Source organism: Ascaphus truei, chromosome 8 (assembly GCF_040206685.1).
Source record: "Ascaphus truei isolate aAscTru1 chromosome 8, aAscTru1.hap1, whole genome shotgun sequence".
Taxonomy (NCBI): domain Eukaryota; kingdom Metazoa; phylum Chordata; class Amphibia; order Anura; family Ascaphidae; genus Ascaphus; species Ascaphus truei.
The window spans coordinates 32,430,134-32,458,078 of record NC_134490.1 but is presented as its reverse complement, the minus strand read 5'-3'; the positions used below and the strand labels follow the sequence as shown (position 1 = coordinate 32,458,078).

The following is a 27,945-nucleotide window of genomic DNA, read 5'->3' as shown; positions in this document are numbered from 1 at the left end:
TAGATTTAGGATTTCTTCGGGGGGGGGGGGGGTTCTACAATCTTCCACATCTTTGTGATTATCACTATAATTCTTATAAGAATTATAGTTTCTTGAGTTACCCCTAAAGTATCCGTGTCCTGACTTTTCTTCTCGTTGTTGATAAAAACGGTTTCCCTCTCTTCTACTCTTATTCCATCTTCTTTGTTCCCCCGTATTGTAATCTGTTTAATCTCTTCTGAATTTTTTTCATTTTCATAAAACTGATGTCTTTCTCAACTTTGTCTAATTTTTTCTGCAACTCTTTATCTCTATTCTTAAATTCTATATTGTCTTCAAGAGGTAATAATTTCACTTTAATCTCATCTACTTCTTTATCTATATTCTTTAAATTGCTTTTTTCTGTTGATCAATAATTCATTTAGCACTGTTTGTGCCTGCCACAGGTGTACGCTGTAGCCAGATGGACGGCAATTTAACCCTTTCACCATAATTAAGCTGACCATTTGATCATTGTGTGACGATCTATTTGTTTTGAAGATGGTCTATTCATTATCTAATGAACACAGGGTTAGAATTGTTGGTTGGAGATTCCGAACGTTGCGTTTGTCTGAGCGAAAACCCTATTCCTTTATCAGAAGGTGTTAACATCTCATGAATAACCCAGGGCTTCTCTATTCCAGTCCCCAAGCGCGCGCCTCCCCTCACCCCCCCACCATGTTAGGTTTTTCAGATATCTCTGCGTTTGCAAAGGTGGCTCAATCAGTGGATCAGTTGCAGACTGAGCCACATATGCTGAAGCAGGGACATCCTGAAAACCTGACCTGTTGGGCAATCTTGAGGACTGGAGTTGAGAACCCCTGGATGAATCCATCCTAAGTATTTGGGACACAGATGCACACTCGTAAGCTTAGCGATATATTGTTTATTTTAAATAAAACAAAGTGGTGTCATTTATCCAGTAAGCAAAGAAAAACAAACAAACACACTTTTCAGGATGCCAACTTTTTAACAGGTTTTTTTGTGTGCAAGTCTTCCTACTTAAATGGTTATCTTTCTTTTCACCACTATAGCTCTCCTTGAGTGACCGTGAAAGACAAATGTAGTTACATTTTTCCTGGGTCACCACTTTGCAACCTCTTGGGTGGCCAACAAGCAGGGATACCCTGAAAACCTGACCTGTTGGTGGCCCTTGAGGACTGGAGCTGGCTACCCCATGGCTAACCAGATAACCTGCTTCCTCAGCGTCTCCCTCCTTACTCCGGCCTCTGCTTTTTTTCCCAGCCAGCCTTTGACTAAACTCAGCCAAGCGCGCAGAGAGAAAACCCTTCCGGATAATTTGCGGTTGCATTCCTGACGACCAGAATTAAATGGGGGAAAACAGAAAATAATGGAGGTGATTGCTTTTTTTTGTTGTTGTCTGGCCTTTGTTTATTTCCCTTAAAAAAAAATAATGATTTAACTGATGAGAGAACGGGAAAAGATCCCCAACGGGGCAATGTTTGTGCTGTTAATTGTACAGGTTCTATGAAGGGGTTCTGACACTTCTTAACTATGTCAGATTATCTGTCTTGCAGTTTCGGATGCAGAGTAGAGAGCGCAAAAGGGGTTAATAAGAGTTCCAGTAACGCCTTCACTGCCAGAAACCTGCAACTCATTGCCAAGCCTGTCTGGCACAGAAGGGGTTACTTCTTCCCTCAATCTTCTGCTCCGTGTGTTTTGATTTCCAGGGTTCAGGCACAACACCGCCACTCTCTCCTGGTGAAACCTTTATTGGGGCGTCTCTGGCACAGGGAAGTGGTCACCGGAGTTTGGGGAAGATCCTGATGAAGAGGATCATGCTGATGAAGGTGAAGCAGACGGCAATCAGCATGATCCACAGGAGCCAGTTGACGGACTTCTTGGCGTGCTGCTCCAACCGGTCCGATTCCGTCTTTAGCTTCTCCATATTGTGGTCTGCCAGCTTCAGGGAGTGGGACAGTGTCTGGGCGAGACGAGAGAGAGAGGGGCGCAGAAGAGGGGGGCAAGAGGGAGAGAGAGGGGCGCAGAAGAGGGGGGCAAGAGGGCGAGAGAGGGGGGCGAGAGAGATGGGGGCAGAAGAGGGGGGCAAGAGGGCGAGAGAGGGGTGCAGAAGAGGGGGGCAAGAGGGCGAGAGAGGGGCGCAGAAGAGGGGGGCAGAAGAGGGCGAGAGAGGGGCGCAGAAGAGGGCCGAGAGAGAGGGGGGCAAGAGGGCGAGAGAGGGGGCAGAAGAGGGGGGCAAGAGAGCGAGCCGAGAGAAGGGGGCAGAAGAGGGGGCCGAGAGAGGGGGGCAAGAGGGCGAGAGAGAGGGGCAGAAGAGGGGGGCGAGAGAGGGGGCCGAGAGAGAGGGGGGCAGAAGAGGGGGGCAGAAGAGGGGGGCAAAGGGCAAGAGAGAGGGGGGCCGAGAGAGAGGAGAGGGGGGCAGAAGAGGGGGCAAGGGGGCAAAGGGCAAGAGAGAGGGGGGCCGAGAGAGAGAGGAGAGGGGGGCAGAAGAGGGGGGCAAGAGAGAGAGAGGAGAGGGGGCCGAGAGAGAGGAGAGGGGGGCCGAGAGAGAGGGGGGCGAGAGAGAGAGAGGGAGAGAGAGGGGGGGCGAGTGAGAGAGGAGGGGCGAGAGAGAGAGGGGGGCGAGAGAGAGAGGGGGGGTGAGAGAGAGGGGGGGCGGAAGAGGGGGGCGCAGAAGAGGGGGGCGAGAGAGGGGGGCAGAAGAGAGGGTGAGAGCGCACGCAGAAGAGGGGGCGAGAGAGCGCGCGCAGAAGAGGGGGGCAAGAGAGCGCGCGCAGAAGAGGGGGGCGAGAAAGCGCGCGCAGAAGAGGGGCGAGAGAGCGCGCGCAGAAGAGGGGGGCGAGAGAGCGCGCAGAAGAAGGGGGCGAGAGAGCGCGCGCAGAAGAAGGGGGCGAGAGAGCGCGCGCAGAAGAGGGGGGCGAGAGAGCGCGCGCAGAAGAGGGGGGCGAGAGAGCGCGCGCAGAAGAGGGGGCGAGAGAGCGCGCGCAGAAGAGGGGGGCGAGAGAGCGCGCACAGAAGAGGGGGGCGAGAGAGCGCGCGCAGAAGAGGGGGGCGAGAGAGCGCGCGCAGAAGAGGGGGGCGAGAGAGCGCGCGCAGAAGAGGCGGGCGAGAGAGCGCGCGCAGAAGAGGGGGGCGAGAGAGCGCGCGCAGAAGAGGGGGGCGAGAGAGCGCACGCAGAAGAGGGGGGCGAGAGAGCGCGCGCAGAAGAGGGGGCGAGAGAGCGCGCGCAGAAGAGGGGGGCGAGAGAGCGCGCGCAGAAGAGAAGGGCGAGAGAGCGCGCGCAGAAGAGGGGGCGAGAGAGCGCGCGCAGAAGAGGGGGCGAGAGAGTGTGCGCAAAAGAGGGGGACGAGAGAGCGCGCGCAGGAGAGGGGGCGAGAGAGCGCGCGCAGAAGAGGGGGACGAGAGAGGGAGCGCAGAAGAGGGGGGCGAGAGAGGGAGCGCAGAAGAGGGGGCAAGAGAATGAAGAAGAGGCAAGAGAGAGCGAATAAGAGGGGAGAGAGTAAGCGAATAAGAGGGGAGAGAGTAAAGAGAAAAAGAACACGCAATGAAAAAATAAAGACATGAGCGTATTGCATGCCATAACAAAGCTTTAAAAAAAAGGCGCTGTCCCGTTTATCTATAATAAAGTGAAAGAGATGCCTTGGGAAGCCTTCTCGGCCATTTGTTTTACGGGGGGTGGGTGGGATGTTTGGGGGCTGCATTCGCTCAGCGGTACCTGATTGTCTTGTTTGATGACGTTCTGAGCTGCCAGGGTGTTGTTTTTCAGGTTCCGTGTCAGACGCAGCATCTCCTCCGCCAGCTTCTCCTGCATGTTGTTGTGATGCTGTAAAACCGCGTCAAGCTCCGCCGCGGACTGCTTCTCCTCTGCAGCGGAGCCCCTATGGGGAGGGTGGAAGTGTGTCAGCTCAACAGGCGGGAGGCCCTGGGAGAGGGCTGTGTCTCACTGTTACTTGGCATCTCATAGGTGCGCTGGGGAACTGGACAATGTAAGGGGTCAATCCGACCTAGGACCAAAGTGTAGTAATGGCAGTGACATGTTTAAAGCGTCACATCTGTGCAATGCCTGTTTGACCCAAATTGGACCCTTAGAAATCATTACTTAAAGTTGGTTTGCAAACATGGCGCCGAAACTTGAGAGGGGGTTTGATTCCCTTTGGCTGCTCCCTTTTGTCCGATGTCACCGTGTATTCAACAAGAGTTTGCACAGGCAAATACACCCTCCCCTTATTCTCATTGGCTCTATGATAAGGACCAGGTGGGATAAAGGTAAAGAAAATACTCCCTCATTCAGAGGCCCATAAGAAATGCAATTTGTAATTCATTACCGAGGAAACAAAAGCATAACGAACGAGAGACAGTGCAGAGAAGTGCCGCCAAATTAATAAAGGGGATGGACAATCTAACTTATGAGAAGAGACTAGCTAAATTAGATTTACTTACATTAGAAAAGAGTCGTCTAAGAGGGGATATGATAACTATATACAAATATTCTGGGACAGTACAGGGAGCTTTCAAAAGAACTATTCATCCCACGTGCAGTACTAAGGACTCAGGGCCATCCCTTAAGGTTGGAGGAAAGGAGATTTCACCAGCAACAAAAGAAAGGGTTCTTTACAGTAAGGTCAGTTACAATGTGGAATTCATTACCCATGGAGACTGTGATGGCGGATACAATAGATATGTTCAAAAAAAGGTTGGACATCTTTTTAGAAAGGAAAGGTATATAGGGATATACCAAATAAGTAAACATGGAAAGGATGTTGATCCAGGGATTAATCAGATTGTCATTATTTGGAGTCAGGAAGGAATGTATTTTTCCCCTTGTGAGAAAGCATTGGATGATATGTCACTGGGGTTTTTTGTCTTCCATTCTCTGGATCAATATACTGTAAGTACGGATATAGGATAAAGTATCTGTCGTCTAAATTTAGAAAAGGTTGAATTTGATGGACGCATGTCTTTATTCCCCCTCCTCTAAGTAACATATGCAGCAGTGCAGTTTTGGCCATGCGTTGCATGCCCTCCTGCCAGTGGCAGCAGGGGGGCACATTTTCCGCACTGAGCACATTTTATTTTTTTTGCAAGCTGCTTTGATTTTTAAAATCTGATGCTTCGTTCAGATATAAGCGTTAAGTGGTTAAAATGGAGCTCACCCCAGAGCCCAGAGCAGCCTGTTACCATGGTAACCTCAAAGGATAAAAGATTAAGAAATCATGTTTAACACTAGAAAAACAAAAAACGGAAGGGGACAAGATACTAACACTATGGGGGTTATTCAGTAAATGGATAACGCATCAGAGCAGACATTAAACTCTTATTCAAGTCAATGGGCGCAAATGCCGGTTTGGGTGCATTCATCTGCAACGGAGCTTGGAGAATCTGGGGATATATCTGTTAAACTCGTGTACAGTATATAGGCTTCTGGCGAGTATTGCTGCTTTAAAGGGTTAACCCTGGCCAGCTTGTATACACTCCTTTACAAAACACCCGTGGTACACGTTGCTATACGTGATGATTTTCCTGTTATTTTTGAGTGTTGGGACGATACAAAAAAACATATGACTCACTTCCTCTTCCTCGGATAGAGATCGCCCAAGTCTGCACAGTGAGAGCGGGGAAACAAAGAGAGACAGCTAATTAGGTTTCTTGTGCCAACATTTAAGCCAGGGGTGGGTAACTGCAGTCCTCAAGTCAGGTTTGCAGGATTTCCCTGCTTCAGCACAGGTGGCTCAATCAGTTGCTCAGCTGAAAACTGAGCCACCTGTGCTGAAGCAGGGCTTCATAATTACTTTGTGAAAAACTAAAAAAACAGCTAAGCTAACGATGGCCGACAACCAATCAGATCCCCAAAATGCATTAATTTTAATAAAAAATTTGCTAATCAGCTGTATTTAACCTATTATACATAGAACTGTCCTTAGTGCCCTCCTCTTTGAGGGACAGCCCCTGTAATGCATCAGCGACCCCCCCCCCCCACTCAACGCCTTGTCTTGCATGCAATGCTAACCTCAATAACAGTTTACACATCATTTCTTTTTACTATCAACGCAAAATGCAGTGTTTCCATTTTCTATGTCCCCTCTCAAGTTCAAAGATGCATTTCTGTGTATCCTTCTCCACCATGCCCAGCCCCATAACCTGACCCCCGGGCCCATCACACCTTGGGCCCGGGCCCATCCTACACTGGCCCATCACACCTTGGGCCCGGGCCCATCCTACACTGGCCCATCAGACCTTGGCCCCCGGGCCCATCACACCCTGGCCCCGGGGCCCATCACACCCTGGTCCATCACACCTTGGCCCCCGGGCCCATCACACCCTGTCCCCCGGGCCCATCACACGCTGGCCCCGGGGCCCATCACACCCTGGTCCATCACACCTTGGCCCCCGGGCCCATCACACCCTGTCCCCCGGGCCCATCACATGCTGGCCCATCACACCCTGTCCCCCGGGCCCATCACACGCTGGCTGAGAAGAATGTAAAAGGAAGCTTACCGTTTGGTGACGAGGTCCCCTGGTGAGAGAGGGAAGAGCATGGCATTACACTTTGGGAGCTGGACAGTAGGTAATACAAGTGTTTAGAATCAGCCATGTGTTTAGTCTATGAGAGCTCTGCAAAGCACATGGAGACTGATTTTAGGTATTAAGTACACTAACCACACACGGATACGGTAAATATCCAACACCTCTGTGTAATTGTAGAATTGCCGCCTTTCTAACTAAACGCCACTGAAGCGGTTCTGTGCATAAAAAAATGCCTGTGTGCCACATTAAAGATGGACGCTTCTGTGCCTTTTTAATTGAAACAATTAAGAGCAATGAGAGACGTCAGAGAGGCTTTCAAAAGGGCTGTTAACGAATCTTTTAAAAAGAATTCCACTCTGAAGAGCAAGCAGTCAAGTTAAAACGTGTACAAGTTGGGAATAATTACAGTGTATAATATATTAGTGTGTTTGTGTACACACATTTATGGATGCCCAATTGACAGTATACACCAGGGGTGGGCAACCCCAGTCCTCAAGGGGCCACCAACAGGTCAGGTTTTCAGGATATCCCTGCTTCAGCACAGGTGGCTCAATCAGTGCACCTGTGCTGAAGCGAGATATCCTGAAAACCTTACCTGTTGGTGACTCACATCCGGTATCCACCTACAACTACTTCAACGCCGAGGTATTCCGCCGGCCTCCCCTCCCCCTTCCTGCTGTGCAATGCATTGCAGGCCCCCTGGCAGCAAAAGGGTTAAGAGTGGCTACACAAATCGCTTACATCCCAGGTATACGTCAAGCGGAAAGGTGCCATTAGTCATCCCTACCAAGGAGACCACCCAACAGCATAGCGAGAACGGGCAGGGCGGGACGGTGAAATCCTTGCAGGGTCTCAAAGATACTTTCTTCACGTCTCTCAAGGCCGAGCCCGGGCGCTGCAGCTGCACTGTCTCCCCCACCCGAGACCACCCCCCCCCCCCCCACCACCCATCCTTATCTCGTCCTCTTGGGGGAGACAGTCCAAGGCTTGGGTCTGTCACTCAAGGCTGTCTGCCCAACTTGCATTTCTTCATGTCTTGTTTTGTTCAGTTATCAAGCGGATGAGACGTTGTGTTAAATAATGTGTTTTTTTGCGGCAGGTTTGACCTTGTTTGTTTTGAAAGTTCTGCAGCATTCTTAACCTCTTCCGTCTTTAAAAGTGGGACTTTGCCAACTTCTAATTGTATTTTTCTCCCCAAATCTAAAGCTCTTAATGCTGCAAGCTTCTAGTGTAATGGTAGTAGGGGGTTCAGAGTACCATTACTTTTCTATTTCCAAGCCTGGAGTACCAAAGGGTACCTCCTTTCCATTTAAATAAAAATCGGTTTATTTTTTGGAGCCTCCCCTGCTTTCCAGCCATAAATATTGGACAGCGCTTTCTAAAATAGCGTGCAAATAGCTTTTTAAATCATGCACAGTACCACTATTTAAGCCCCGTCCCAGGTTAAAACGGAATTGGCGTTGGTCACAAAACACACTTAACGTGTGAGTGATGGGTGTAACAAGGCAGCACAGGTGGAAGGGGAGGGGGGAGTTGATGACCATTCAAAATCAGACCAAAAAAAAAAGCACGTAACATTCCTCTGACCATTTACTGTATCAGTGGGGGAAGATTAAAATAATGGGGGGTGAAGGTTGGGGAGGCCCCCCAAATATTCATACCCCAAAAGGCTGCATGCGCGAGACACTGTTACAGTACATGGGGCAGGTTCCTCTAACGCCGGGGTGGCCAACTCCAGCCCTCAATAGCCACCAACAGGCCAGGTATTTGGGATAGCCCAGCTTCAGCACAGGTGGTACAATCATTGGCTCAGTCACAATGACTGAGCCACCTGTGCTGAAGCAGGGATAGCACCAATACCTGGCCTGTTGGTGGCTATTGAGGACTGGAGTTGCCCCTCCCCCCCCCCCCTGCCCTAACCCGGTTCCCTTCTCATTGGACCTACCTTTCCCAGGAGCTCGTTCCTCATCTCCCCCGTGTAGCGCGCTTGCGTTTGCAGATGCACCGTTTTGGTTACCGGGGTCCGTTCCTTGCTCATGGTAGGGGTGCGCCCGGGAGCCAGAAACTGATTGGCCAGAGCCTTTTCCGTCGGAGTGGACTGCGTAAAAAGAAGGACGGCGCGTTAATGACGAAGGCCCATATCTACCACGTGTTGCTATCCCATAAGGCACCTTACAACTGAATGGGCTGCAGAACGTCTTCCAGCCCATGCAAATAGCTCTGTCTCGGAAACAGCATGCCACCCACTGGCAGACATTTTTAATCCCCTTACATTAGGGTTGCGGGGAGCAGGACTGATAGTAACTGTGCATAAACATTGTATCATTTTCCTTGTATAAAATCCTGGACCTCGGACGCAGAGCAAGTTAAAAAAGAGCCAAAGCAAGTCTCCGTAACAGCGAATGTGTCAATTATTAACGCTGCCCTTACATAACACTTGATCTTCGGCTCTTAAAGAGCTTTACAGACATGTTTTATACATCGCTGGTCACATCTGGGCTTCTGTTTATCTGCCGCGGTGGGATGAAAGGTCAGGACAGCTGCCAAGATTAGATCCCGCGACCTTGTTGTTCAGGTAAAAGCCTTGTTACGGTCACATCACAAGGTCGAAGGGAGGAGCGGTTCATATACAGAAATTATTTTAACTGGCAGTTTCCCCCCTTTATAATTAAATCCCCAATGTAGTTTAACTCTTTGGGTGCCAAAGTACATAACTACTATGTCATGGGGTTTGACATTCGAGGGGCCGCATGACGTAGTAGCTATGTCATAATCCAATGGCTTGCTTTTGTAGAGAAGATCGCGTTCTGCGCCTTTGGGGAACACAGAACGCGATCTGACAGGAAGAGGACGACTCCTGTTCTGTTCCGGCATCAGTGGCACAGTGGCCACGTGATCATTTCAGAGCAGTCACATGATCACGAATGCTGATGGGGCTGTGGCACTCTTGCAATCCGTCCGGTACTCAAATGGTTGACGTTCGCGTAGTTGTATTGGTCTTGGAGAAGTGTTGATTATTTGTGCGTGGTGACCCAATACACAGTACACAGAGCTTTGGAAACCTCAAAAGATGTCTTCTTAATGGGCAATGAGATCCTTCCTTGTATCACTAGAGTTCAACCCATCAACATTCCAAGAGGGAATCTACCAATTTTCTCATAGTTTGTCTAAATCCTGTGGTTTTAGTCTAGTATCTGTTGAAGTACAATCCAGTCATTATTCCAGGTGACAAGCAATTAGTATAATTTGTTCTAAATTACTCCTCTGCCAGCCAGCAGAAACCAAGTGTGTTTAGGTGTTAGATCTATACTAGCGGAATTACCCGGCGTTGCCCGGGGGGGCGAGGTCCAAGGTTCAGAGAGTTCAAAATATTTTCTTTCCATTTCTAACAATAATTGGACTGTTTGTCTCAAAATCGGGCTATCCTCTCCTTCCTGGGACGCCCGTCTCTTCCGCCGCCTCATATGTGACATCCACAATTTCTCTAAGCAAGTCATTGGTCAGTGGGTTTCCTTTCATGTGCTTGGAGATGGAAAAGCACACATCGATCCCATTGTTTAAAAAAAAAAAAAACGTTTAATCAACGATTTTACTTTTGTTTCAGATGGAAACACTTCCTCACTTAATGTTTAAACTGATTCCCGTCACCTCAATATCACCATCACATATACTATTTGGATATATTATTTTACATCGATCTTTACAACAATATACAGACTGATGGTTTTTTTTGCAAACGTTTGCTTAAGGCATCCCAAAGGTGCACTTCTTACGGTTGAGGAGGAATTGCTCCCAAGATGACATTTTTTTGCACAATCAAGAGAACTTTATGGACCGTTTGCTAAAGCGGTGCAATAGTGCAAGAATTCTTGAATAGGCATTTAATGATGCCATGACTACAGATAAATCCTCTTTATTAAGACAATCTAGAAAAGATTTGGGCTCTAATGATATTCCATTATTTATTACTCAATTCAAACAGCAAGCTGGTCAGATCAAATCCATTATTCACCAACATTGGGACGTATTCATTCTTGACTCAATATTGGAACCTTTGGTCTAACCAGGTCCTACATTTGTATGAAGACAGGGTAAACCGATTGCCAACTACTGTATGTGTCTCCGACTCTTTCTTGGTTCTGAACATTGATTGTTATCTAGGTCATAATCTGTGATTTCGATCACAGGAATTTAATGTTTATATGTTTAATTTTAAGAGTACGTGTATTTATAAAACTTAAATTTTTTACAATTCTTGTGTTTACAGACTTAAGAGCCACACATTTATTCCATATAGTTTAAGTTTATCGTTTTGTTCTTTCAAATTTTGAGGCTCAAACTGGAAACAAAATATTGTAGACAGGCGAGGTAAGTAAAATATAAAATTTATGCAGGTAGAAAAAAAATATTCAAATGTACAAAATAAATAAATAAATAAAATCGGTAAACATTGGCACATTCATAACAGTAGAACCAGGTGTAGGTATCATATAGCAAGTAAAGCAGCATCCAGCATGCAAGGACACCACTGCAGGTGAACTTGGTCCACGAGGCTTAGCCCACAAAACAGGAAATGACGCCACGGAAGGCTTGACCAAACCCTACACATTTCGCACGATGGTGCAGCTTCAAACTGGAGCCTTATCTATGAATATGAGAGTTGTTTTGGAAGCATTTTAGAGTACCAATGGATGCTCTTTAGATATGAGAATCTAATTCCAACTTATTCCATTTACCTAATAAAAGTAGAAAAGCATACTTTTGTATTATATTTTATGTAGGTTTTCCAATTAGATGAATTCTCATGTAAATATTGCTGGCAAAAACGTACGCATTCACATCGTTCTTGCGATCATGTATTGCATATCATGTTGTATGCATCTTGACTAGAGAAAAGTCCATATGTTGATGTTGTTTATAGAAGTTCCTGTAATTATCTATTGTATAAAATGTAGGTATTTTGAGAAATCATTATAGAAATACAATGATTAAATAGGGGGTTAAGGAAGGGCGTGGTATACTGGCATGTTGACATAGCAACTAATACTCGCACATTCTCCATGTTTTAGATATGTAGTATGCATAAAGGCGCATGCGTCTGATGTCAGCCCAAGACGATAATCATTTTTTTATTTGCAATCTTTTATGTTGCTTTGCATTTCTGCTTTTCCCAGCCACCATGTGGCTTGCTTCTGCTACTAGATTAGTATGTGCCTATTATATAAACTCTAAAAACTCATACAAGCATACCCCCCGCATTAACGTACGCAATGGGACCGGAGCATGTATGAAAAGCGAAAATGTACTTAAAGTGAAGCACTACCTTTTCCCCACTTATCGATGTATGTACTGTGCTGCAATTGTCATATACGTGCATAACTGATGTAAATAACGCATGTGTAACAGGCTCTATAGTCTCCCCGCTTGCGCACAGCTTAGGTACAGGTAGGGAGCTGGTATTGCTGTTCAGGACGTGCCGACAGGCACATGCGTGAGCTGCCGTTTGCCTTTTTAGCGATTATGTCCTTACTCGCGAGTGTACTTAAAGTGAGTGCCCTTAAAGCGGGGTATGCCTGTATATACGTCTGTGTAACTTACATTTAAGTTACATTTCATAATAATATGTTTTAACAGCATTTTTCAATTCGATGTTTTATGAGATAACCTTGAGTGCGCAGACGCTGCCTTTTATGCGTATTTTCAGTGCGGCGTCCAGACATGAAACCCCCTCACAGGTCTCTCGCTCACGTGTGCAGAGCTTTCCAAGCCTCACAGGTCCCTTCTTCCATTACTAAAGGCTCTTAAAAAAAAACACCACAGCGTGTCTCTAAAAGTTACGATTTCCTCCGTCTCCCTCAAAAATATTTTCTGAAGACTTCAACCTTTCCTTATATTCTGGACACAAACCACCTCTCCCAATCTTACCAGCTTTTCCGTTTCCAACAGCCCCTTCAAGAAGTCCACTTTCCTGGAGTATTCAATCAGCAGTTCTGGGGCAGGTTTCCTGCAAAAAAAAGGTAAAAAACAATTAAAAGGAGGGGGGGAATCTTCATATCGCACCTATCCCCCCCCCCCCCCAGGACGAGCTGGCCCTGCGCTTCTACTTTGCCAGATCTCAGGTCCCTCTGTAAATGAAGGTGTTAATATCTATAACCATATGGTTTGGCAATAAACCAAAGTACTTGGGTGTTGCTTTAGAAAAGGCAATGCTTAAATTTTTTTTTTAATGGGGTCAGCTTTGCAGACACCTTTTAAATGTGTTTTTTTCCCCTCCTAGACTAGGTCATGAGAACAGAGGAAAGGAGGAAATCCTGTCCTAAAATAGACTGCTGGGGATTTAATGAATGGAAGAACTCTCTCTTAAAACATTGTGTTACTTTATCCACACTAGAGTAAAAAAAAGGAAGTACTTCTCCCTAATCAATACTACCTCTGGGTGCAATTGTAATTCATACCTTTAAATCAGGGGTGGGCAACTCCTGTCCTCAAAGGCCACCAACCGGTTAGGTTTTCAGGATATCCCTGCTTCAGCACAGGTGGCTCAATCATTTTAACTGAGCCACCTGTAGATATCCTGAAAACCTGATGGTGCCTTTGAGGACAGGAGTTGCCCACCCCTGATTGAAATGCATTCAGTTTTACAAGTGGCCTAACATTTAAAAAAAAAAAAAAGAGAACTAAAAACAATAACATTCCTTTTAATCACACTCCTCACTTCCCTTCATTCGTATGTCTTATTCTAAGATTGCACTTAATTCTGCATGGTCTCAGTGGTTTATGGCTTAAAGCTGCAGTTCAGTCAATATCCTGCATGTGTGTTTTTTTTAATAAATCAGTTCTGTAGTAAGAAAAAATACTTTTAGCATTTTCTGTTTTTAAAAAAACAACTTTGAAAGACCAATTTTCTTGTATTCTATTTTAACAGCCATTTGCTAAGGCACTGCCCCTTCATGTCCTGTCACAAGCCCTGGCACACCCCTTTGTCAGCCCTGCCCTCCCTCTAGCACATGTCAGTGCAGGAGTGCTCATGAATATTCATGAGCTTCCACTGACTGACAGAAGCAAATAAAAACATATGCCAGCTCTAATTATGTCACCAAATTTCGCCTATCAATACACGGAGAACGAATTGACCTGCAGCTATACAGTTCTTTAGGTAATTAGAGATTGCACACATGAAACTATTGAAGTAAAAAAATTAATTAAAAAAAAAAAAAAAAAAAAAAGACTGAACTGCAGCTTTAAAGAGCGGGGGAAATAAATAGGGCAGTGTTTCCCAACCTCGGGAGGGGGGGGGGGGGGGGAGAGAAACTAGGAAACTTACAAAGGGGGGGTCTCAGATTGACAGGAGGGCCACAGACGCCGAGATGCAGGACGTGCCAAAGGAAAGGGAGGGCAGTGATTGACAGACAGAACGAGCGACAGATAGAACAGCAGTTTCCCTGCATCAGTAACCCAATGAACATATTCCACAATGTGCAAAACTTATTCTTCAAAAAGGGGCTCTTGTGGAGGTCCCATGTCCCAAAACTTGGACATCTTCCTTTTCGTGACTTGAATACAGGAGTAGGGTAATAAGATTGAGAACCACTGAAATAGGGCAAGTTTACATTTGTAAATAAGAGTCAAGTGTCGCACTTTGAATACTTATTCATGTGACTATAATATGCTGGGGCAAAGGAGTAGCTTTGTGGTACAAAGACTGCCTGTGAAGTGAGTTAACCTGGTTCAAATCCCAGAGCTCTGAGGGAGAGTGGGGACGATTCACCTTGTTTGTTCTCTAATGATCTCATTAAATATAAAACGTGCAAGAGTACAGGGCCAGTCTAAATAGCCAATCAAATGATACCGGACCCTCGCTCATATACCCACAATCCTTCACTCCACCCGCACAATTAGTAGCAGGAAGCAGACAATTCCACAAACGCATTTAAATACGTCAGCTTCAGCATTGTAGATTCTCGGTTGCTCCGGAAACCATTATTTGCACTATTTTTATCAATCTTCCTGTAATTCATGCAATTACTACGCCTTTCCAAAGTCAGCGGCATTAACTCAGACTGAATTATTTTTAACATTTTTTTTCTAAATTTATAATATAACGTAAGAAAACGTGTTAAATTATATAGTTGGCATTTCCTACACTACAAGCATTTCTCCCTGCACCCCGCAGACAGTGGCTCAGTGAGTAACGACACTGACTGGCACTGAGAGTTTGATAGCAGGGGAACCTGGATCAATTCCCGGTGTCAGCGCCTTGTGACCTTGGGTAAGTCACTTTATCTCCCTGTGCCTCAGGCACCACAACCAAAAAAAAACATATTGTAAGGGGACCTGTGCCTACAAAATGTCTATGTAAAGCGCTGCGTACAACTAGCTGCACTATACAAGAACATGCTATTATTATTATTATTATTATAATTCCGCCGACTCGTTTCTTCTCCTTATTAACATTTAGCAACATCAGACCACGTGGAGTTTGTGTATCAAAGTACTCAAAGCATTTTCTTCTTTTACAGTTTTACCTTTGAAAAAATGCCCCTGATCTTTAAAGTCAATTAGTTTATGCAGAGACTGATGCTTTGAAATCCAAAATAAATCATCTTGGGAGTTATATAGTCTTACAGATTTTAGAAATAAATATGGGGGCTTTGAAGCATCATTCAATATAGGGAGGTAAAGGGTGCTCCAAAAGTCCTGGAATTTTCACATACGTTCATCAATAATGGGAAAACAGTGGGATCTCAATGAGGGTGTGGGTAACCGACGGGGCGAGTGGGTTAGAACTCCTGAGTAAGTAGATATCCTGAAGGCAATAGATAAATGATAAAATACCACTTTGCTGTACCTCATTGGAAAACAATGTATAAGTCCAACACTCACCCCAAATAGTAGTAGTAATGATGATCCATTGAAGTAGAAATAAATCTTGAAGATCTTACCCACTCCTAGAGTCCACTGCTTTCCTTGGGGCGTGTCCAGCCACTGAATATAGTCCAAGCGATCCAAATAATGCAAAAAGCACAAAGCAGCGCACTGCCCAGGGACGCAGGTGTATCAAAAATGAAAAAGTATTTATTATCAGTCAGACATAACAAAAAAGGAGGTAGATACCCTCCAAAGTTTATCTTTATCTTTGATATCTTTGATAAAGCACCTTTGTGTGAAACGCGTTGGAGGGTATCTACCTCCTTGTTTGTTATGTCTGACTGATAAGAAATACTTTTTCATTTTTGATACACCTGCGTCCCTGGGCAGTGCGCTGCTTTGTGCTTTTTGCATTATTTGGATCGCTTTGATGCATCAGCAACAATATGTTACTCCTGTCTGAACATCCTAATTATGGTGGGTAGTTTTAAAGACCCTCAGATCCAGAGAGCGCCACCTCCATGGCACCCAGAGACCGCCGCCCCTGTAACGACCAAGTCTCTACTCTTCTTACCGATGCCGTCTGATCCCATTCAGTTTCCCCATCCCCTTTCCCTCTCCATTTTAATCATGTTGATGCTTACTTCATCAGCAAACTCGTTTTTATGGCTCTTTTGTAACTATAATGTAAAGGGGGGTTAGGCTGCACTCCACAAAATAAATTAAGCATACAGTTTACCGGTGCTGCTGGTTCAAGGAAGTACCTGCCAGGCAATTTCCAAAGTATACTCAGGAAAGAAGGATCCAGCGCTCCACGGTTTTCTAAATAAAGTAAATTTATTGTGCCACACAACGTTTCGACCAATAGGTCTTTCTCAAGTGACAAGGCATCTTTTGTAACTATACCTTACAAAAAAAAAAAAAATGACTTAAGAAAAAAAATAAAATAAAGGATGTTACACCATGTTAACCTTTTAATTGCCGGATGGTATCCAAATCCAATATGTAGCCCGTGTCCCGCAGAGATGCCTCCTCCTACTTGAGAAATGCATACAAATAACCTCAGTGATGGAGAAGCTCTAATGAACTTTAAAGCTGGCAATGAGTAAAAGCGGCAATAAGGAGTTCGGCTCATATTCACATTAAAGGAAGCGGGGATTACCAGTGAGGAGATTGGGGGTGGGGGGTGGGGGCCATACCCTACACTTTAATTTTTATCAAAGTAAGAAAATAAGTGTTGGGTTTGGACTCAGATTTATAGCATAAATATCGAGAGTTTTTAATTCCATCACTAGGCAGAGGGGGGGGGGGGGGGAGGGGAGATTAAATTGGGGCAAGAACAAAAAAAAAACAAAAAAAAAAAAGAAAACAAACGGAGAAGGTTACCCGTTTCTTTACCAAAAATCAGGCGCTCCTGAAATGCAACACTGTTCCACTGCTCTTTCACCCACTGGCAGAATGATGGATAGTAAAATAAAACCCAACTAAATAAAAACGCATGCAAAGTAATCTCGCGCATGTCATTTTGGCCCAGGCTTCGGATTTCTGTGCTCGACTGAATATTATATTACCAGACTTTCCTTGGAGGATGATCCAGGCTATCTGTAAACGACAGCTAATTCACCTTCCCATCCAGCCAGGCGCCTGGAGCGGTGAGTCACACGCTTATTTCATAACAAAATGCAGAACACCAGGACAAAGTACGGCAATACGGATTTTTACTCTGGCGGGAGGGAGTTAAAGATAGGTTTCAACTTATTGTTTTTTCCCCCCCCCACAAGTGAGCCAGCACGGGAGAAATCAACGTCGGTTGAAAACCAGTCGACTAGGCAAAGTACCAAGTGACAACAGATGAGGACCCGGTGTTCTGATCTTCCTGCTGTGACACTGCAGGCTGTGTTTTCATCCCCTTGTGACCACCCCAAGCATTTGTGGAATTACTTTACATAATTAATAAAAGCCACATCTGCTCGGTGACCATTAAGTGCACCCCCTACTATGATAAATCATTCTCTCTGACGTTGCCTGGCATCTTTTACATTACGAGATACATGAATTGTATACGTGACAGGAGAGAAGCGCGTTAGTGGGCAATCTTTTTACCTTGTGTCTTTCCTTACCGAGGCCAGCATCTCTTCCAGAGCGCCTACATACTGAAAAGGAGAATAAATAGTTGGGAACCACTCTTAAAATGTATCCCCAGGCCCTGCATATTTAGGGAGTTTCAAGGCGACGACAGCCGTCCATGTATTTTTAACGTACATCACACGTCCCATTCACTTCGCGGTCTGACCACACACGCCATAGAAAACAAAAAAAAGGAAGAGCAACCCCCGATGACTTAGACCAGGGGTGGCCAACTCCAGTCCCCAAGGGCCACCAGCAGGTCAGGTTTCAGGATATCCCTGCTTCAGCACAGGTGGCTCAATCAGTGGCTCAGATTGAGCCACGTGCGATGACGCAGGGATATCCTGACCTGCTGGTGGCCCTTGAGGACTGAAGATGGCCACCTCTGATGTCGACCGTATGTCATAAGGGCCCGCGGGGGGTGCCACCCATCATGATGTACCCTATACGTCCGCAGGACACTGAAGGGGTTATATTGCAAGCTTTGAAATGGATTCACCTGACAGGCAGAGGGGGAGATGGAATAAAAACAGCCCAGTGATGGGGCAGCCGGCACCATAGGTTTGGGGTAAACATACAAGCTTGGACATTTTCCCTGGAAATATACAGGAATAGGATGAACGTCTGCAGTCCTGAAGGATTTTAAAATGCAACGGGCAGCGCTAAATGGGTTGTACGAGAGGCCTTCTGAGCAATTATATTACATCCAACTCGCCCGATTCTGCAAATCCGCAGGGGGGAATAATGTTTGGTAAACAGTGGTTGGGCCACTTCAGTAGAAAGTAGGTGACAGCAGCAGAAACCACAGCACACAGATAAAACTGGTTCACTTCACTGCTGCCGTTGTAGACTGGTTCTCTAAATGAGGCTGTAGTGACACCCAGTGGCAATATCATTATGCTTTTATACTTAGGCTGAGCTCAGACAGGCTGATACACTATCACACGTCCGCGCCTCTCTGCTGGGTGTCGTTTTCAGTTTGAAATCTCCCACACACCAAAGCGAAAGAGTGGCGAAGGTACGTGCGTGCGCGCGCACGTCGCATCGCGTCCGAGCTCAGCCTAAAGCAGCAATCCAAGGGCCATTATTCTCCTCCCCCCTTATTTTTTTAAAATTTAGGATTGAAGCAAGGGATTCCCAGAGCGGAACCCCCGTTCATTTCAGCTCTGGGGACCCCCCTGCTTCCGGGGGTACTTGCCTCCGTATGGGGGTACGTGTAGGCGCCCCGGCTCGCTAGCTGCAGTTCATGTAACATCATCCGGTGCAGCTTACTATTGCCCCCAGTGACGCAGTATCTTTAAAATTTGTTGAAATACCGGTACTTCCTTCAGGAGATAAGCAACTCTGGAAGCAGGGGGTCCCCAAAGCTGAAATGAATGAGGCTCAGCTCCGGATACCTCTTGCTTCAAACCTATGGTCATTATTTTTTTTTTTTTTTAAAGCTGGGTGCCGCTTGGATTGCGCCTTTAAAACCAAAAGAGTTTTAAAAATGTACTTAATGAGGAAAGCTGTGTGTGCCTGTAGTGTAGGAAGAGAAGGGGGCAGTGTGTGCCTGTGTCACACTATTATACGTACATAGGGAGTATATCACTGAACTGTAGTTCTCCCCTAAGTAAGGTGGGGGGTCTGAGAAGTGTATATTTTTATTTCTATAGCGCCACTAATGTACGCAGTGCTTGGCCACTATGGTTGGTAAGTGTGACTATAGGTGTACAACAGAAGCCATGAGTTCGGACTATTAAAATGGTTCGTTTAGGAGGCGAGATTTAAGGTTTGATGTAAAAGGTGGGGAGAGGTGCTTGGTGTATACTGAGCGTGAGGGCATTCCACAGGTAAGGGGCAGCGAATGCGAAAAGTTTAAGGTGAGAGTAGTAGAGGTGGAAGGGATGAAAATGAGCCAGTTATGAGCAGAGGGCAGGAGTATAACGGGAAATCAAAGCTGATATGCAGAGAAGAGCAGGGAGCCGTGAAAGTGAGAACTTCGTAAGTGATCCGTAACTTCCCTGAAAGACAGGAGGATATGAGTAGACATTGTTCGGGGAGAAAGTGAAATTATTCCAGCTGCAGAATATTGTAAAGACTGCAGAAGAAGCGAGACAGGAAGGGCTGTTAGCCGTATGAGAGCTAAGGGCATGCAGCAGAGTGACAGAGAAAGGGACGGATCTTGGCCATGTTACGAAGTGGTTGGTTACCATGTGAGATGGAGGAATTCCTATACATGTAAAAGGCTTAGACCAGTCTGGTCATAGCACTGGTAGGTATCCCTGTGACAGTCAGAGACCTATATCTCCTGTTACAGCACCGGTATGTGTTTCCGAGATGACGTGTGCATCAAACAGGCTGTGTTTGTAAGGAATCGGGGATCACGTCCTTTACGGCGTGTTCCCTGCTTACCTGCTTCTTCACAACCCTCTGCGCTGGTTGCTGATCGTGCGCGCATCCCCGCTCTGTTTACAGAGCGCGCACTTGCAGCTCTTATACCAGTGCCACGGTGCCTAGCCCCGCCCCCGGACACGCCGCACTTCTCTCGTGCACGGCGCACTCACGTGACGCCATGCACCGCTCCCCAGCTGCGTGGCAAGTATCCTGAGTGTCCCTTGTCTCCTGCAGCCTATCCTGAACACCGGAGGCCGTGCCACCGTTCCGCCCCCAGCCTCACTGGTTCCTGTGTGCTACTTAAGACTTTCATTTCCTGATTGCTGAGCATAACTTTTGTGACAGGTAATAAACCCGCATGTTAACGCACACAAACTGTAAACCCAGTAAAAATTATTTCACTTTAATTTAGCGCCCTTAATAAGAATAAGTAACGTTTCACTGGATAGTAATTTCTTCTGATATACGGCACTGTTGTATGAACATTAACACCAAACAGTGAAATTGAGCGGCGCTGTCACACAACATACAATAGTGATAAATATAGTATTTAAGTGATCAAGTGATTAGTGAAAGTGAAAATAATGTGTATCTGGGTGAAAGTAGAAAAAGCAGGATATTCAGCGCTCGTGCTGTATTGAAATGTGGATAGTCCCTTTGCAGCATGCACATAGAGCGTCTCCCCAAAAGCTCCTACTTCAAGGTGATCCCCCCTGAAAAGGGGGGAGGACACCCTGCAAAACAAAATGAAAAAAATGCACAAATGCGCACCAGGGATTAGTGATAGGTAATTTATTAAAAATGTACACAAATACTGAGGGGATCCAACCCCACCTCAGATGAGAGGCTAAGCAGCTAAAGCTCAGTATTATTAGAGAGTACCTCCAATCCTAACTAAACCCTAAGCTGCACAGCATACAATTTACAATAAAAATGCATATAAAGAATAAAACATGAAACAAACATGAAAGAAAACTATCTAACGATTTGTGATAAAACCGCCATAGGATAAACAGCTGGCAAGGGGAGACGGACACTCACACTGAGACAGAAAGCGGGCTCGCGGTGACTGCAGAGGATCCGGATCTCGGCACCGCAAAGATGGAAAACACAGCCGCTGTCTCCTGCAGGCTCCGTCACAGCTTGCCAGCAAACACGCGCGCAGGATGACCTGTCGTGACCTCTACGCGTTTCGCACCACGTGCTTCGTCAGGAGGTCACATACAGCGTCATCCGCGCGCATTTATAGGCGGCAACTAGTCAAATAGGACGGCCCCCTGAAAAGAACACCCTTTGTATGCCTGATGACAGTTGATGGAACCTATACATATCATAAAGGATACTAGGCAACAGAGTGTGATCATACTCATATAGGGGATGCATGAATTGTTTATATTACATAAAGTTCATCATAACCAACACCCTTATGAGAATATACATATATGACCTCTAATACCATGTCTATACACATATACTATATTAACAGAACATGGTAATATAATGTATATAAAAAAGGGGGGAAAAAAGGGAGAAATAACAAACAAAAATGTAAAAACATATACAAAAGAAATGCTGATACAAATTAATGTTATAAAATCATTATCTTACAAAAGGAGTTAATTCAATGAGTTCATTGAAACCATTAGGATGTCTAGTTAACATTTCATAGATCCAAAATTGCTCACGTTTTAATAAATGATTCTCTCTGTTTCCCTGTCTACTACTTAGTGATACACTCTCAAGTCCCTTAAATGTAATACAGCCTGGTTCGTTATTATGCACTTCTTTAAAGTGTTTTAAAAGCGGAGTGAGTGGCATACCTTTTGCTATTATTTTTGGTATGTTTTTAACATTTCTCAGGTGTTCTAACATGCGCATTTTCAGGGGTCTTTTGGTCTTACCAATGTACTGTAAATTACAGCTACACTGTAAGACATAGACCACATGTGTCGTCTGACAATTAATAAAGCTCTTTATATTTAGACTTTTTTTAGTAACTCCTGACGTAACCGTTTTCCCTTGACAGATATGGTTACACGCTTTACACTTTCCGCATTTATAAGTGCCCTTAATTCCCAAACGTGTTTTAATGTCTCCAGATGCGGTGACTTCTCTGGAGACTTGACTCGGGGCCAACATATGTTTAAGGTTAGGTGCACGTTTGAACACTATCCCAGGCTTGGACTTTAGTTGGGGACCCAAAATGGGATCTGCTTTTAGTATACCCCAATGTTTTTGCAGGATTTTCCTAACGTTATAATGTGTATCACTAAATTGAGTTATAAATGCTGGGATTTGATTTTGTCTCTTATCATTCTTTTTGTGATGGTATTTCATCAAAGATTTCCTTGGAATTTTTTCCAGTTTTTTTAGCGAAGAATTTTTTAAGTCGCTATCATCTTCTTTGTCCAGGAACCTATTCTTTAAAAAAGAAGATTGTTCTTCAAAATCCACAGCCTTAGAATCATTTCTCTTCAACCTGAGAAATTGACTAAATGGAATATTTTGGACCCATCTCTTGTCATGACAGCTAAATGGATCTAAATATGAATTAACATTTGTGGCCTTAAAATGCGTTTTTGTATGTACAGTATTGGCCTCAATGTAGATCTCTAGATCGAGATAATGAATATTTGCTGAGCTATTTTCACCGCTAAATTTTAAATTAAATTCATTTGTATTCAGAAGTGCAACAAAATCAAGGTAGGAATCCTCTGTCCCTTCCCACACAATAATAACATCATCATCGATGTATCTCCTCCACAGCTTAAGCTGCGGAGGAGTACATCCAAAGATCGCTAAAGACTCCCACTGTCCCATATACAGATTAGCGAATGATGGGGCAAATGTTGTGCCCATCGCTGTCCCTAGGATTTGCAAAAAGTAAAGTGAATCAAACAAAAAATAATGTGACCAAGGATAAACTCAATTGAAGATAAAATGAATCCAACCTGTGTAATGGGTAGTGTTTGTGGTGTCAAAAGAAAATGTCTAATAGCTTCTACCCCTTTTTGGTGAGGGATACTAGTGTATAGTGCCTGAACGTCCAAAGTGGCTAATCTATAATTATCTTGCCAAACAAAACCATCTAATATTTGTAAAACCATAGTGGTGTCTTTAAGGTGAGACGGAAGTGAAGTGACCAATGGTTGTAGGAAAAAATCAATATAAATGGATAAATTAGAAGTGAGGGAATTAATCCCTGAAATTTTAGGACGTCCAGGTGGGGAAGTAAGTGATTTGTGTATCTTAGGGATATAATAAAAAATAGGGACAGTGGGAGTCTCAGTAAGCAAATATTGATACTCTGACTGATATTATTCCAACTTCCAAAGCCCCCATACAGGTGTGTTTTTATTAGGCTCAAATATTCCTTTGTAGGGTCCCTCTTTAGTGTAACATATGAAGTTGGATCCTGTAAAAGGCGATGAGCTTCCCTAAAATAGTCCTCTGTATTCAAGAGGACTATTCCATCCCCTTTATCAGCTGACCTTAATACAATATTTGGATTAGACTTTAATTGTTTGATACTTTATAAATAAATATTGTATTAAGGTCAGCTGATAAAGGGGGTGGAATAGTCCTCTTGAATACAGAGGACTATTTTAGGGAAGCTCATCGCCTTTTTCAGGATCCAACTTCATATGTTACACTAAAGAGGGACCCTACAAAGGAATATTTGAGCCTAATAAAAACACACCTATATGGGGCTTTGGAAGTTGGAATAATATCAGTCAGAGTATCAATATTTGCTTACTGAGACTCCCACTGTCCCTATTTTTTATTATATCCCTAAGATACACAAATCACTTACTTCCCCACCTGGACGTCCTATCATTTCAGGGATTAATTCCCTCACTTCTAATTTATCCACTTATATTGATTTTTTCCTACAACCATTGGTCACTTCACTTCCGTCTCACCTTAAAGACACCACTATGGTTTTACAAATATTAGATGGTTTTGTTTGGCAAGATAATTATAGATTAGCCACTTTGGACGTTCAGGCACTATACACTAGTATCCCTCACCAAAAAGGGGTAGAAGCTATTAGACATTTTCTTTTGACACCACAAACACTACCCATTACACAGGTTGAATTCATTTTATCTTCAATTGAGTTTATCCTTGGTCACAATTATTTTTTGTTTGATTCCCTTTACTTTTTGCAAATCCTAGGGACAGCGATGGGCACAACATTTGCCCCATCATTCGCTAATCTGTATATGGGACAGTGGGAGTCTTTAGCGATCTTTGGATGTACTCCGCAGCTTAAGCTGTGGAGGAGATACATCGATGATGTTATTATTGTGTGGGAAGGGACAGAGGAATCCTACCTTGATTTTGTTGCACTTCTGAATACAAATGAATTTAATTTAAAATTTAGCGGTGAAAATAGCTCAGCAAATATTCATTATCTCGATCTAGAGATCTACATTGAGGCCAATACTGTACATACAAAAACGCATTTTAAGGCCACAAATGTTAATTCATATTTAGACCCATTTAGCTGTCAAGACAAGAGATGGGTCCAAAATATTCCATTTAGTAAATTTCTCAGGTTGAAGAGAAATGATTCTAAGGCTGTGGATTTTGAAGAACAATCTTCTTTTTTAAAGAATAGGTTCCTGGACAAAGAAGATGATAGCGACTTAATAAATTCTTCGCTAAAAAAACTGGAAAAAATTCCAAGGAAATCTTTGATGAAATACCATCACAAAAAGAATGATAAGAGACAAAATCAAATCCCAGCATTTATTACTCAATTTAGTGATACACATTATAACGTTAGGAAAATCCTGCAAAAACATTGGGGTATACTAAAAGCAGATCCCATTTTGGGTCCCCAACTAAAGTCCAAGCCTGGGATAGTGTTCAAACATGCACCTAACCTTAAACATATGTTTTCCCCGAGTCAAGTCTCCAGAGAAGTCACCGCATCTGGAGACATTAAAACACGTTTGGGAATTAAGGGCACTTATAAATGCGGAAAGTGTAAAGCGTGTAACCATATCTGTCAAGGGAAAACGGTTACGTCAGGAGTTACTAAAAAAAAGTCTAAATATAAAGAGCTTTATTAATTGTCCGATGACACATGTGGTCTATGTCTTACAGTGTAGCTGTAATTTACAGTACATTGGTAAGACCAAAAGACCACTGAAAATGCGCATGTTAGAACACCCGAGAAATGTTAAAAACATACCAAAAATAATAGCAAAAGGTATGCCACTCACTCCGCTTTTAAAACACTTTAAAGAAGTGCATAATAACGAACCAGGCTGTATTACATTTAAGGGACTTGAGAGTGTATCACTAAGTAGTAGACAGGGAAACAGAGAGAATCATTTATTAAAACGTGAGCAATTTTGGATCTATGAAATGTTAACTAGACATCCTAATGGTTTCAATGAACTCATTGAATTAACTCCTTTTGTAAGATAATGATTTTATAACATTAATTTGTATCAGCATTTCTTTTGTATATGTTTTTACATTTTTGTTTGTTATTTCTCCCTTTTTTCCCCCCTTTTTTATATACATTATATTACCATGTTCTGTTAATATAGTATATGTGTATAGACATGGTATTAGAGGTCATATATGTATATTCTCATAAGGGTGTTGGTTATGATGAACTTTATGTAATATAAACAATTCATGCATCCCCTATATGAGTATGATCACACTCTGTTGCCTAGTATCCTTTATGATATGTATAGGTTCCATCAACTGTCATCAGGCATACAAAGGGTGTTCTTTTCAGGGGGCCGTCCTATTTGACTAGTTGCCGATTATAAATGCGCGCGGATGACGCTGTATGTGACCTCCTGACGAAGCACGTGGTGCGAAACGCGTAGAGGTCACGACAGGTCATCCTGCGCGTGTTTGCTGGCAAGCTGTGACGGAGCCTGCAGGAGACAGCGGCTGTGTTTTCCATCTTTGCGGTGCCGAGATCCGGATCCTCTGCAGTCACCGCGAGCCCGCTTTCTGTCTCAGTGTGAGTGTCCGTCTCCCCTTGCCAGCTGTTTATCGTATGGCGGTTTTATCACAAATCGTTAGATAGTTTTCTTTCATGTTTGTTTCATGTTTTATTCTTTATATGCATTTTTATTGTAAATTGTATGCTGTGCAGCTTAGGGTTTAGTTAGGATTGGAGGTACTCTCTAATAATACTAAGCTTTAGCTGCTTAGCCTTTCATCTGAGGTGGGGTTGGATCCCCTCAGTATTTGTGTACATTTTTAATAAATTACCTATCACTAATCCCTGGCGCGCATTTGTGCATTTTTTTCATTTTCTATCTGGGTGAAGTTTGCTCTAAACCTCCAGTGAGGACTTGTTTCCAACAGTACTCCTCAGACAGCTCTCCACAAATTCCAGAGGGAGCAGGATCAACCCAGAAATAAAAGCAAATATATAGTGTGCGCTGTTGTGACAAGGAGGTATGTTAATGAGATCTTGGCTCATATGGGTGTTCTACTTACAAGAAGTGATGCTTCCGGGTCACATGTCCTGCGTGCGTGCGGTCATGCCAGCACTCCGTGTATATGTGAGCAAGATTGATGCGTCCTCTCTACGGATCCTTCAAAGGTTCACAAAGGTGACAGGAGACAGACGAAAGAGACTGGTAGCTACGGTACCGCTGAAACTGGTGCGGAAGTGCTGCCCAGGAACAGCAATGAAATATTCCGAACAGCCAGGTCTACCTACCAGATAAATATCTCTTGGGCCGGATAAAGCATTGAGAAGACCTTGTGTCTACCAAGCAGGATCGAGGTATGAGCCATCCCATTGACCCTATGTGAGTGACTTACTCCAAACAGCACACTTGGAAAGTCAATCCATTTTTGAGAGACTTTATAATACATACTTAAGTTACTGTGCAATATAGAAGTTGCACCTTCATAATTGCCCTAACAATTGGCAAAAATTGAACTCGCATCCTAATCGGAATAAAGTGCTGGAGAAGAAAAAAAATAATTATCCCCATATAAGATCTACATCAGTAGAGATTAAATTTAGCAAAATTGAGGAAGCCAACAAGACGTCCCTAAAGACAACCAACTACTCTAGAGACAGAAAAACAATCTCTCTCCGAACATCTTGATATACCTGAAACAAGGAATTAGATAACAGAGGACATTTCACGTTACCTCACAGATTGGTATATCATCCAAATTTGGAGAGATAGATATCACCACCAGGAACATATGGGACTTTTACAACATTTGTTTTAATTTGATATTGTTTATAGATATCTGTTTTTTGTTATCAGGCTCACAACTGAACGCTGTTAGTTCAGTTACAAAAGGTTTTTTAAATAAATGTATATTTTTTGCTTATCTATACGACTGTTGTACTTCTAGGATCCTTCTCAGTATATATAATTTCTGGAATAGATAATGCTATCCATGCACCAGACTTTTTCTTGTTACCACCACTTCTAGGAGCCTGGAAACACCATCTTTTCCCCGGCAGCAGGATCACACTGTCAATTTTGACTCATCAAAAAAATTGGGAAACTCTTTTATAGATCGCCTTCAATATATATGTATAGTTATACACATTAGCGCCTCTTTCTTCTGTCCTATCCACACAATGTATACCTGTGTATAAGGTAGGTGAGTCACTCAGATGAGTCTGTGACAGGTCATCTATCTAAAAGTGGGAGGTGTTTAGGTTTCTGTAAGTATGGGGGGTATGTGTAAAGCAAATGTCACCGCACATGTATGGTTCTATGACAGACACTCTGACACACACACTCTGATATATATATATATATATATATATATATATATATATATATATATATATATATACACACACACACACACACACACACACACACCTTTTCCAGCCTCCACTCCCCCTCGTCCCTCTTATCGGACGCCATGGCCTCGCACCGGGACAGCAGCCGCACAAAGTTCAGTTCCAACCGGGACACCGCCATGACCCAAATTGGCGACAGCGCCCCGGAACCAAACCGAGCCAGAACCACACCACGTCCGGCCGCCGTCGCCACCATCTTGGTAGGGGCGGAAGTGCAAACA

At 44.1% G+C, this 27,945-nt stretch overlaps 1 protein-coding gene across 1 annotated transcript; it reads right to left on the bottom strand.

Moving 5' to 3' along the window:
- Nucleotides 1–889: 889 nt before the first annotated feature.
- USE1 (unconventional SNARE in the ER 1) lies at nucleotides 890–27,945 on the bottom strand. The gene is made up of 8 exons (XM_075611225.1): nucleotides 27,744–27,945; nucleotides 17,497–17,546; nucleotides 12,451–12,529; nucleotides 8,471–8,623; nucleotides 6,496–6,514; nucleotides 5,568–5,598; nucleotides 3,716–3,878; nucleotides 890–1,963 (listed from the first exon to the last, which is right to left on the bottom strand). Exons 1-8 carry the CDS (start codon nucleotides 27,918–27,920, stop codon nucleotides 1,781–1,783), a joined length of 855 nt encoding a protein of 284 aa, XP_075467340.1. The 5' UTR covers nucleotides 27,921–27,945; the 3' UTR covers nucleotides 890–1,780.

Excerpts from the sequence above, each read along its gene's own strand:
- USE1 (XM_075611225.1), bottom strand. The coding sequence starts at position 27,920 with ATGGTGGCGACGGCGGCCGGACGTGGTGTGGTTCTGGCTCGGTTTGGT. Across the intron at positions 17,547-27,743 it reads GGGAGTGGAGGCTGGAAAAG|TATGTAGGCGCTCTGGAAGA; the intron begins GTGTGTGTGTGT and ends TCTCCTTTTCAG. Across the intron at positions 12,530-17,496 it reads TCGGTAAGGAAAGACACAAG|GAAACCTGCCCCAGAACTGC; the intron begins GTAAAAAGATTG and ends TTTTTTTTGCAG.